At 42.5% G+C, this 12,500-nt stretch overlaps 1 protein-coding gene across 1 annotated transcript in view; it reads right to left on the bottom strand.

Moving 5' to 3' along the window:
* The window catches only part of LOC134067936 (ryanodine receptor 3-like), a 172,133-nt gene that overhangs the window by 20,565 nt on the left and 139,068 nt on the right, over window positions 1–12,500 (bottom strand). The window contains exons 75-88 of the mRNA XM_062523424.1: window positions 11,679–11,775; window positions 10,092–10,201; window positions 9,101–9,152; window positions 7,754–7,804; window positions 7,540–7,639; window positions 7,010–7,089; window positions 6,854–6,930; window positions 6,395–6,468; window positions 3,548–3,628; window positions 3,137–3,225; window positions 2,629–2,757; window positions 2,309–2,413; window positions 949–1,030; window positions 1–97 (exon numbers count right to left, since the gene is read on the bottom strand). The exon at window positions 1–97 is cut by the window's left edge and continues 1,219 nt beyond it. Coding sequence (XP_062379408.1) covers window positions 1–97; window positions 949–1,030; window positions 2,309–2,413; window positions 2,629–2,757; window positions 3,137–3,225; window positions 3,548–3,628; window positions 6,395–6,468; window positions 6,854–6,930; window positions 7,010–7,089; window positions 7,540–7,639; window positions 7,754–7,804; window positions 9,101–9,152; window positions 10,092–10,201; window positions 11,679–11,775 — 1,224 coding nt within the window. The remainder of the gene's footprint in view (window positions 98–948; window positions 1,031–2,308; window positions 2,414–2,628; window positions 2,758–3,136; window positions 3,226–3,547; window positions 3,629–6,394; window positions 6,469–6,853; window positions 6,931–7,009; window positions 7,090–7,539; window positions 7,640–7,753; window positions 7,805–9,100; window positions 9,153–10,091; window positions 10,202–11,678; window positions 11,776–12,500) is intronic.

The raw sequence follows: 12,500 nt of genomic DNA, 5'->3' as shown, positions 1-12,500 counted from the left end.
AACATGTCGAAGAACTTGAGGATCATTTCCACGTTACTGGACGACTCCACAAGTGTGTCCACCATCTGTTTCCCAATGGTCCCATTCACCACATTACCTAGACAGAATAAAGGAAGTATTACATTAAATGCTAATTATTAAACTCCTTCCTGTAAACCCTGAAGTCCAATACAAACCAATATAAATCTGATGGATAGGGCATATATAGATGTTGATAGAGAACTGTCTATGCATCAGCCATTATTATTCGACAACAGCTTTAAAATCCATGACAACATGCTCATAAATAAGTCTTGTGGCAGCTGCATATTTGTAAATGCAGCAGGTATGGCATGTACAGTAAGTGGTGGAGAGATATGTGTGTTGTTTATTCTGGTGTGAAGATTAAAGTATCATAAGCATCTGTGGCCTCCTCTGAATCCATCACCAGTAATGAGGATCACAATTACCGCTAACCTTATTAGCACAGCAATTATAAACCCGCTCAATCTGCTCATTTATGGAGAGAGAGAGATAGAGGACACAGAGTCTACAGCATGTCTGATAGTGAGGGGGAATAGAGAAAGAGAGAGAAAGAGAGAAAGAGAGAGAGAGACAGAGAGAAAGAGAGTTTGTGAGTGTGTGTGTGTGTGTGTGTACGTACAGTATGTGTTTGTGTATGTGGAAGGTTTAGCATCTCACCGCTTTTCTTTATATTTCATACTGTAGGCTTGTGTCTGCACTATGTGCAATGACCAAAAACATGAATAACATCTAATCTGTGTGTGTGTGTGTGTGTGTGTGTGTGTGTGTGTGTGTGTGTGGTGTGTGTGTGTGTGTGTTTGTGGTGTGTGTTATACATATCTTCATATTTGATAGAAAGTGTAAGAGAGAAATACTGGGAGAGGAAAAGAGAGGAGAAGTATTGAGGTTGTGTGAGAAAGAGAGAGAGAATTTTCATGATGGAACCTTCCAGAAGAGATAGCATCATGACAATCATGTCCTTCTGCAGATCCATCAGCTCTTTCAGTAACTCTATCTGGCTCGAGTCCTGTGGGAAAATAAACATAACAAGTATTACAGCCTAAAAAACACTACTTTCCACATTACACTGTCCTCTCCAACTCCCCAACACTGTCCACTTACATGGTCCTCAACAGGTCAACATTAACACACCCCATACAAACAATCCAGACAAAAATGACTGCCATTCCTTTTTGATTAATACAAATATTGTTAGTGCCATGAACAAATTACAACCATTCCATATGGTTGTATATGGTTGACACTGACATGGACCAAAATTGGACAAAACCTGTCCTCCTTGAAGATTTTTTCTTTTTAATTAGTTCAATAATGTGCGGCATATTAGTTACTTCCAGACCATGAACAAAGAATGCAAATCATCCCTCCTCATTTAAAAAAGGAGGGATGTGCCCAAAAGAGGTCAAACAGGTGTGTCTAGGAAGAGATGAAACTAGACGGAGTGAGACTGGACGAGTGTCTAATACTTGTGAGTGGCATTGCGCCCACACATCACAGCCCCACTCTGGGTTGGCGGCACAGGCCGGCGCTCCCCAGGCGAGCCCGTCCATCCATCACCGGCCCTGGCTAATGTCATTGCGGTCAGCGAGAGCAGATGGCTGTCGGCGGCTGACTCATCCTGGGGTCTTGGAGCTGTCCCCGTCACCAACGGGCTGTAGGCTCTGGGGCTCCCAGAGCGCCGTAAATCTGACAGGAGGCCCTTTGATTAGGTTAATCAAGCAGCCATCCCACCGCCCGCCGATCTGGCCCCTGATTGTCCGGTCAGCTTTTGATAGTCACTTAGAGTATGAATGGGGCTCTGTGTGTGGGAGTGTGTGGATTAGTGTGTGTCTGTCTGCCTGTCCAGCTATGTGTGCGTGTGTGTGTGTGTGTGTGTGTTTGTGTGTGTGTGTGTGTATGTGTGTGTGTGTGTGTGTGTTTGTGCCTGCGCCACTGTTTAGTGACCTATTCTGGCTATGACATATGGCCCAGTCTGTATCTGCACTCGTAATAAAAGATATAAAACTGAGAGATTGATATTCCAGCGCCTTGGCCTTTGTAGCCTCTTTGTTCCTTGAACCAAGGGGTCCCCCTAGTGGTAGATTAAATGCTGTGGCCATATACACACAGTCTGACAGTAAGTCACACAGCTGAAAAGGTCAAGAGTGCTAATAAGGCACTGATGTTGTATTGTCACACATCATTATACAATACATCCCATAACTAGTAAATGATGAAAGCCTGTACAATAGCAACACAGACTAACAGGGGACTCGATAAACACATCCCCATCCCTGGGTCATACCTGTGACAACTTCATCTGCATGTTGGCAAACACATGGAGGAATCCCACCACTGCATCCCACAACCTGCTGTGAGCCAGACTCTGCTGGTTTCCTATACATGGACCCTGAGAGAGAGGGGGGCAGAGAGAAAGAGACAACCATGTTTGTTAAAAAAAAACTATTTAAATAGGTGTTTGAGGCAGCAGAGACCAGTTGTAAATATGCCATAGCAAGCATTTATTAGTGAGCCCAGTGGCACTCTACTGTGATTTAAATACGTTTGGAAGTCCTGGAGGACATTTGCTTGGCCTGCTGCAGTAGTGCTGCAAGTGTGGCTTACCTGTATGTACTCTGTGAGGGAGTTGAAGATCTGCTTGGCCACTGCCAGGGCTTTGGAGAAGTTTCTCTGGCCAGCCTCGTCCATGACATCCTTCCCAGAGTAGTACCAATAGAAATCACTGATTGATTCCTGAGGAGGGAAGCAATTGTCCACATGACAAAATCACAGCCAATATGTACTTTGTTGCTACTCTTACAACTTAAGACCAGACTGAGACAGATGAGCTGTTCTAAATGCACTGATTTTTTCACTGTGGTGGCTATTGAGAATGAGTATGTGTATGGCTCCATGATGGGCAAAGTGCTAAGATGGACAGTGAGCAAAGTGTTCCACATGAATTACTATCGTGTGGTGTGTGGGAGAATTGTCTTTGTGGCCCATGTATGTGCTTAGGATTTTGCTCATGGTATTAAATCAACAAAGTGCTTTTGTTATCAAAATAGCTTTAGTACATTTTTGCTAATTTCCTGGCTTGACCCAATGAGTTTGGGAGGAGTGTGATTCATACCTGCAATCGAAGTAAGTAGTCCACAGTGCTGATGATAATATTCACTGTGGTTGTATTTCCAGTCTGAGTCCGCAGGAAATTCTGGAAGTCTTCAGACAAAAAGGTGAATTGAGAGCAGGCAACCAAAGGCAGAGCAAAACTAAGTGGGCTTTTGTACTGACTTCACTCTTATTGTCACATGAAACAGGTTGCCACATCATTTGTATGTTGTTGTCATCACATTATATTTACTGCAATTTTTGTAAAAAGCTTTTGCATATCTTAAATTGTTACTGGCTCTAAGTGACTTAAAATGCAAAATATGCAAGATATGACTTATGCTCAATCGCATCTGCAGCAATTAAGTATTAAGCAACTAAGTATTATTGTAACTATGGTTGTGTGGCTCTGATAGCCAAGGGGGAGACTTACCGTTGTTGTGGCCCTCACACAGCAGCTGAAGGAACCTAAACAGATCCTTTGTGAATTCATCGTTCTGAAGAACCTTGGAACCTTTCAAAGACAGGAGGTTATGTTAAAGAATATGTACTGAGGGGAGGGCATGGATGGTACAGTCATTCATATCCGCTTCCTCATGCCCCTCGCTCTCATTCACAGCTAGTGCAATAGTTCTCGCTCTCCGAGTTGAAGGCTGGATTCATGTTCACACACATAATTCTAAAACGAGTCACTGTGCAGCTTCATCGACAACTTCTCGCCCGGGGTTGTATCATTCTGTGCATTGGAAAATAGGAATAAAAAAAGAAACCCAGATAGACGATGCTGTTGCTTGCTTGTTTCTAAAGTCTGGGTGTTTTTTATTCTTATTTTCAATGGACATGTGGTTAGTACTGCCACAATGCAGAGGAAGGACGGGGTCAAACTTAAACAGGGAGTGCTAGTTGAGTAGAAAGGCAGATAAGAGATTCCTCTAAATGTGTTATATGAATTAATGTCATCAATGTCTATATGACTTATTCATCAACATACAAAGCATTTGTGCAATACAAGGACGAGATTCAGCTCACTTGTTACTGATCTATCTGCATGTGCATACGCATAGACCTATTTCATCTGTATTCTATTGTGGGAATTATACATTCTTGTCATATGGCTGTCAAGCATGCATGAAGTTCCTGCAGACCAGAGCAATTGATCACTGCATTCAAGAGAGATGGGGAAGAGGGGTAGGGGAGATGCAGCACTAAGGGAATGAGAAGAATCTAAACCATGTATTTACCCCGCTCACTCACGTTGACTGCGACCGATGAGTTAAAGAAAATGACAGGAAGAAACAAACAAACAAACAAACAAACAAACAAACAAACATAACAGCAGACATAAGCAAAGGAGAAGACATTGAATTTCAGTAACAGGAAGTAGGAACAAACAGAGAAAGATAGATATAGATATAGATAAAAGTACTGACATCACTAACCAGACGACATTGAACACACATTTACTGAGTTTCAAGAGTTAGTATTTGTCAGAGGATTTATTGTTTTACTGCTTTTTTAAGGCACCAAAGTGTTGAACTGAAGGTGAGAGACATTATTGGACTGCCATCACTTATGCCTGGTAATATGAGGTGAAAATGAGCTGAAATATGTATGCAGACGCATTAAAACTTAAATTGCGCTATTGCAAATGAACTCAATGGCCTCTCATGGCATGGTGATTTGTAGTGTGTGTTCCCTCTCACAGTGTACTCTAGCTGGAGGGGACGCTATACGCGGTCAGACAAAAGTGTCCACATACAAGACTCAGGGAACAAATCCATTCACCAGCTAGATGAACACACATACAGTGGCACACATGGAATGAGTGAAGTGTATCTCTGCAAACGAAAGGCTTTCCACAAGATGTTGTATTAATGCTGTACCAAGTTCTTGTACATCAGCAAAAAGGTTGATGATTTTACTATCTAAATTGTCAACAGACTATCAGTCATTTCAGATAGTCAAAAATATCTGGTCAGATCATACAGGCGAAAATCTTCTAATGTATGTTCTGTAAGAGTCTTAAAACTGGTAACCGACAGATGAGCAAAATGGAGGCACTCTGTCACAAAACTCTTTGAGGGCTTTCAATTTGGCTGTACACTGTTCCTTCTCCCTTGACTGAGCTACTTAAGGGAATTCAGTGTCTGACATAAAATAAATCAATGTGTGGCTGGCAGTCTTTACTGATTGTGCTACAGCCGCCTACTAAACAGGGTTGTGCCGCAGCATACTAAACATTCTTAAAATAAAAAGATACACAACTATCCCTTTGTGTGTAAAATAGGATTGTGACAAAACTCTCAATCAATAGAATGTACAATAATACATTCTGCACCAACTCTATTTGCCCCCAGTCCATACTCTGGCTCTCTGCTGCTAATTGCTTTGTGCTGCCTGGCCCACACAGGTACTTCAGTAGTTACAGTGCACCACAAGTGTCTGCTATTCAACTGAGAGGAGTTTTGAACAGAGCGGCCAAATTTAACATCACTAGGCACAAAGCAGAAGGCAAATCACATTAGTACTCCTCTGTTTGAACTAAGCTGAACCAAAACATTATAATTAAGGCTGCAGCTACAAATGTGTCAATCAGTTTACACTAACTCATTGTTACTTTTTACACAATGGTCTGATTCAAATTGAACAACAAACGTTTACCATGGTCCAGCATTATTACAACGGGGTTGAGCAGACTTCACAGAAACTGCAGTGGTGCCACAACAACCCCGTAGCCCTATGTCAACTACTCCAGAGATAACCAATGGGGACGCAGAGAGGATTGTCCAAGAAACCCTTTAACTCTCACATCTGAAGCCCATAAAAAAGAGCTCTTTCACTGTGTAGCCTAATGCCTCTGGGATACACTGCAGGCATCTGTTCCTATTCTCTCTCACAGCTGTTGTGGTATGTAAGAAAGGAGGCTTGGTGTACTCAGTGATTGCTTTTCAAAGGACTCCTTTACAGGCTAATGAAATGTCCTCTTGAGTCGCTGCAATTTCCTGCAGGAGGATTCCTATCAGCTCTGAATATCATTACTGTCACCAGCGCTGTGGACAATCCCAGGGCTCGTCATTTGGTGTCTGCACGCGGGAAATTGTCCCATTGTTATATATGCTGGTGTCATTGGAAAAGCAGTGGACGGGAGAGATCATTGCTGCTTGTATACACTATACACTATACTGTATACTACCTCACCCACGTTTGACTGTCCTTGTCTGGAAGAGAGAAAGAGGAAAAAAAGAAAGAGACTTCTCACCCTCCTGTTCTTCATACTTACTTGATCCTTCCTCAGTCACCATGCCCAAACCTTCGGCTTTATTCTGTCTCTCAAAGGCATTCAAATCCAAGACACTGGAGAGGGAGTACAGTTATGAATAGCACTGAAGCACTCAATTAATCAAAGGAAAAGGCCAAACACAGTGAAAACTACTGACTTGGTTGCAAAGTTAGATCAAAGCATTGTTACCGTGGTAGGACTAGGTTGATAACATACTGTACACAATGTCAATACCAAGGCATATAGCAACTGAATGTGTACTTTCACATTCTTATATTATTTATCAGTCAAAGACTGACTTTATGTCATAAGCATACGACAGTATACCACAGTGAGAAAATACACTGATTGCCTTATTGACAGAAGTTTGATGTGTCCATTCATGTGGAACAAGTCTGGTTAACAGGTACATCACATTTACTGCTGATATTAGTTTTAGGACACTAGACTCTATCTTACCTGCATGACTGCATGAGTCCAGATAAGCTCTTGAAGAAGCCAACGTCCCTTTTCTCCTTCAGGTAATCCAGCATTTTCTACAGGGCAGACAGTCCCATTATTGAGCTATGTGAGCATGAAGTGATGTGTGTTTATCTCTAAAGTGCTGTGTATTACCTGCTGGACGATAATGTTGCCACCGTTGAGGATGGAGATGCCTAATTTAAGAGTGTACGTCACCATGGGATCCAATCGACCTATCACAGAGACAAGGAGTTAGTGTGTGTGTCTTATTGTGTCAGTAGGACCTTGAGGGAGTGATTTAAGGATCTATGTGCCTTGGTGTGTGTGTGTGTGTGTGTGTGTGTGTGTGTGTGTGTGTGTGTGTGTGTGTGTGTGTGTGTGTGTGTGTGTGTGTGTGTGTGTGTGTGTGTGTGTGTGTGTGTGTGTGTGTGTGTGTGTCATATCAAAATTCAAATTTGCTTTATTAGCATGACAGTGAATACAGTGAATGAAAACACTGTTTCAAAAGCTAGTGTTAACAATGACGCAGATACTGATACTGATAAAGGTATGGTCAGTAGCATCCTATGGGAGTGACTGAAGTATACACGTACCCGTGTGTGTGTGTGTGTGTGTGTGTGTGTGTGTGTGTGTGTGTGTGTGTGTGTGTGTGTGTGTGTGCGTGTACGTGTGCGTGTCCTTACCCTTGCTGGCACTGATCATCTGCAAAACCATCTCAGCGGCCCCTCTGTCATGCAGTCTGGCCTGTTGGTACAACGTCTTCTGTTTCTCCATCTCCTTTTCCTGTCGTTTCAAACACACACACACACACACACACAGCCACACAAATGCATTTATTCCAATGCAGAAGCTGCAGCACTATCTACATGTCCAGCATTCCTAAGTGAAATGCTCCACCTCAAACGACTTGCCCTCTCCCTCCTCCTCTTCTCCATCTTCTGCACAGCTCTGAGAACACAGAAGATGGACAAGGAAAACCAGATATTTATATTCAAAAAGAACATACAGTATATACATTCAGATGTAACATGACAAGCATTTCCATACAAAATCAGCACTTGTATCTGCAACTGCATCTGAAAAAAGACACCAAAGCTATTCTTGAATGTTTTGTTGATTGTCTGTCTTCCATATGAAACAGTGTGTCTATTTTTACTGTTAATCATTTCCCACTTATTATACGGCTCTTCACAATGCAAGTAGAACACTCCATTGACTTGAATGGGATTTCCCAACGTTCTACCGGTCATTATTTCTTGATAGATGACCGCTCCGAAGGAATAATGACCGCTGCCAATGGCAACGGGTTCACTCCGCTAGTTGTTGCGGAAGCCACGAAACGGTAGCCAAGTCATTGCTAAAGACAAATTGAGATGAGTTTCTTTTCTTGTTTTGGCAAGTAGCCGTATAATAAGCGGGATAATGTATAGAAGGCCGGTCATTATTGGAAAATAATTCCCTTCAGGACGAAGCAAAACCCCTCCGCTGCGCGTCGGGGTTCAGTTCATCCTGTCGGGAATTATTTTCTGATAATGACCGGCGTTCTATACATTATCCCTTACTTATACCACTGCTTGGTCAAATGTCCTATTGTGATGCGCTATTTGGAACGTGCATTATTTTTAGATAATACGCACGGCTATGAAGTAGTTGTTTTTTTTTTTTTTTTTTTTTTTTTTTTAAGATAATTTTTTTGGGCTTTTTATGCCTTTAATTGGACAGGACAGTAGAGAGAATGACAGGAAGTGAGTGGGAGAGAGAGTCGGGGTGGGATCCGGAAAGGATCACGGGGCGGGAATCGAATCCGGGTCGCCGGCGTACGGTGCAGGTGCCCCAGCCAGTTGCGCCACTGCCGGGGCCAGTAGTTCATTTTTTTGGGGCTATCACACTTCAATATTGATTCGCCAAGGTGAATGTAACGGTAAAAACAGCAACGTTGTATCTAAGACAGCGCCAATATAAACGAAAATGATAGTAGCAGTGGTATAAGCAGTGGTATAAGCGGCGTCAGGACCTTATTACCACTTCGAACGTGCATTGTTTTCCTAGTAAACGCACGGCGCGTCGTTGATTATCCCTTACTTACTAACTACTATCTTTTACATGGCTAATTACTACCGGTATGCATTCTATGCATTACTACTACTGAGTCAAACACTGTGTTGGCTTGACCACAATAACAACTCTTAGCAGTAAAGTTTATAGGGGTAGTACAACTGAAGACAGTATATTCGGCCTCCTTACCTTTGCCATCATGTCTGCGTATGCCATATACAGAGGGTCCTCATCTAAAGAACTGGGAAGAGCATGTTCATGAAATGTTACGAATTTCAACATATATAACATACATGTTATATATATTACAGTCACACGCATACAGTCAATTATAAATTGAAAGGCAAACATTGTAATTGCATTTAAGTAGGCATGTCTATCAAAAGCTTATCACTTTATTTTGGGATTTCTGTTCTGCTTGGATTCCTACAGTAAATATCCATAGTGTAGCAGACCCAGTGCAGACATGTCTTGCCAAAGACTACGCACACTGCCCCTCCACACAGATGGAGCACACACAGGGTGTGCCAAGGGTCCAGGTATGATTTCAGTTAGTCTGTTAGTTGGAGTGTGTCCTTATACAGTATGTGTTGGTACATATATGGACAAAGTGTATAACTGTGTCTTGTCAGTTGCCAGACAAACGAAAAAAGAAAAAGATGAAGAAGATCCAGGAATACTGAAAAGTAAGACATAAAATAACACAAAATTGTGACCCACATATACAGTAAAATAGAAATATACAGTAGTTTAGTTGTGACACCTTACATGGTACAGTAAAAGATAATTTACCGTTGCATATGACAAGAATGATTCCTACTGTATGTGTTTTTACCATACCAGATCTTTTCCATTTGGGCAATGGACTTGCATTTGGCTATTGTCACTAACATAAGAATGACAACGAATTAAGAATAACTAGTGGGGTGGATGAATTATGTGTGTGTGTGTGTGTGTGTGTGTGTGTGTGTGAGTGTGTGTGTGTGTGTAAGAGTGGGTGGGAGCAGGTGTGTTGGCAAAAGGATGTGTATGACTTCTGTCTGTCTGGTGTTGGCAGCAGAAATATTTGTGTGGGTGGGACTGGGATCCGGAAGAGGAAGAGCAGATATCTGTGAATGAGGTGTGAGAGTGTGTCGGACATTGTGTGTGTGTGTGTGTGTGTGTGTGTGTGTGTGTTTACCTCCGCTCTGTGAGGGCATTATGGCTAAAATGCAGGATGAGCTGATGGAGAGGATCTGGCTGCTTCTCTGCTTCCACCTCCTCCTCTTCCTCCAGTTTCACCTGTGTTTTCTACACACACACACACACACACACACACACACACACACACACACGGCGCATGCACGCACACACACACACAAACACACACACACACACACACACACACACACACACACACACACACACACACAGATACACACAGACACACACATACACACACACACACACAAGGTGGCCTTTCACAGTCTACTCCACACATTCTGGTGCATTTATGGATATAGACTTCAGTTCTCTGTTACACACCTTAATGTGTAATGAATTCATGTATTAATAAAATGTACATTTACATAGCCCTCAGCACTGTGCAGCCTGCAGTATACTGTACCCTATGCTATTTAAAGGCAGTCTTACATAGACAATATTACAATTACAGTATGAACTTAATGAATTGACCATTCATTAGCTAACTTACCCATGCTACTCTAAAACTCTACTGTATACATGCACTAAAGTTTAGATGCAAGAGCCACCTGTTTAAGAATAGACCTACACTGCATAACAGGAACCTCACAATCAGAATCTGCTTGTTCCTTTGTTCATATTCTGTTCTTTGTTACTCCACAGTGTGGATGAAGATGCATGAGGAGGACACAAGCACTGTGGCATGCAAGCAAACAGACACACACACACACAGTCCCAGGCAGACAACATCCAGATGATGGGACAACACAATGCAGGTTCAGGTACTGAGGAGATGCTGGTTAAGCATGAGTTGATCAGACGTACCCCTGTATTGAACACATACGCATGTATGAGGGAAGCAGAATGATCTACCCAAAAATCTGCATGAAGGAAAATACAACTCCATATCTGATCTGAGACTGAGTGATCTGATCTTTCATACAGTATGTCGATCATTAGAAGAGCCTATATCAGAATGGCACATCGGAAGACACAGACGGCAACATTATCTATCTGTCATCCAAATAGATGGCTTTATTTACATCAAACCTGTAGAAGACAATCATATACTTCTAACAGATCACGCCTGTTGAAGACACTGATGCTCTTCCCACGGTTTTTGGTAGTGATGACATTTTGGAGAATGACATTGATGGCATCACAAAACAAAATTTACGAAAGACGCTCCTTCCATAAATTTTAAGGGTAAGGCCCTGGCCATAGCGCCAGAAGAGCCTCTTACCACAAGCACATTCTGGGGCTGAATGTCTACAGCTGGCACTGACATTGAAGGGAACGTCATGCTGGCCCATGCTGTTGACTTGGGCACTGACACTAGAACACAGAACGCGAACCATAGAACATGGTCACTGTGGCGCACAAAGGGCACTGGAGCAGAACACGGATCAAGAACGAGGAACATTCAATGCGGTTTGTGACACTCAGAGCGATGGCGAATTGTGCTTGCGGAGCGAACCAAATCCACAGAACACAGAACGAGAGAAAGACAGGAGAGAGAGAAACAGTCTGAAAGAAAGAGAAAGTCAGCGCCCATATCTTTGGTGTGGAGGATGCTAGTACTTACTGCCAAGTCCTGCACTAGTTTCTCCTCAAAGGAGTAGGTCTCTGTCTCTATCCAAATTCTTTGATAGCCCAAAAGGAAGAGATTAATAGAGCGATGCCTGGAAGGAGGGAGGAGGAGGAGGGGAGAATGAGAGTGAGGCAGGGTTACCAGGGTTACGGTGAAACAGGAAGTAAGGGTTCAGATCAGGAAGCGCTGGACAGGTAGAGGTTAAATGGTTAGTACAGAAGCACCTGTGCATCTAACTGGTCATCAGTAAACACCTATGGTAAGACAACTGCAGAGATTTTTTCAAACTATAATTGTGATTTGAATTAATGATGATAGCGGTACTGGATAAATTATTAGGCACAACCCTATTCTATGAAACTGCATTTGATACTTTGAACTACTATATAGAAATTGTGCAGCACACATGTAAAAACATCCCTTTTTGGATAAAATATGTACTGTTAAGATTCCTTAGATACCATGATACCATCTTTACAGGAAAAAAATATAACATAAGAGCAAAATGCAAAGCAAAAATGAATCTTCGGAGGCCGGAAGAGGTCAGCACAGACACTGACCAAAAGCATGGGCAAACCCTATAGGCTGACCAGTGAGATTGACAGTACAAACAACCGATGAGAGTTAAGGTCCATATCATGATGGAGAAGAAGAGGACAAGAGGAAGAAAGAGGAGGACAGGGAGGGGGAGGGGGAGGGGGGTGCAGTCACAAACGTTCCCTTTAACATTACGTTACCGTTAGCATGGAGAGCAGACTGTCATAGTCTGTGTTCTCATGCATTTTTTCCAGCCATAAGTGTCGGTAGGCGTTGAGG

The sequence above is a fragment of the Sardina pilchardus genome, chromosome 20, assembly GCF_963854185.1.
Source record: "Sardina pilchardus chromosome 20, fSarPil1.1, whole genome shotgun sequence".
Taxonomy (NCBI): Eukaryota; Metazoa; Chordata; class Actinopteri; order Clupeiformes; family Clupeidae; genus Sardina; species Sardina pilchardus.
Note: the sequence above shows the minus strand (reverse complement) of the source record. Positions and strands in the feature narration are given on the sequence as shown.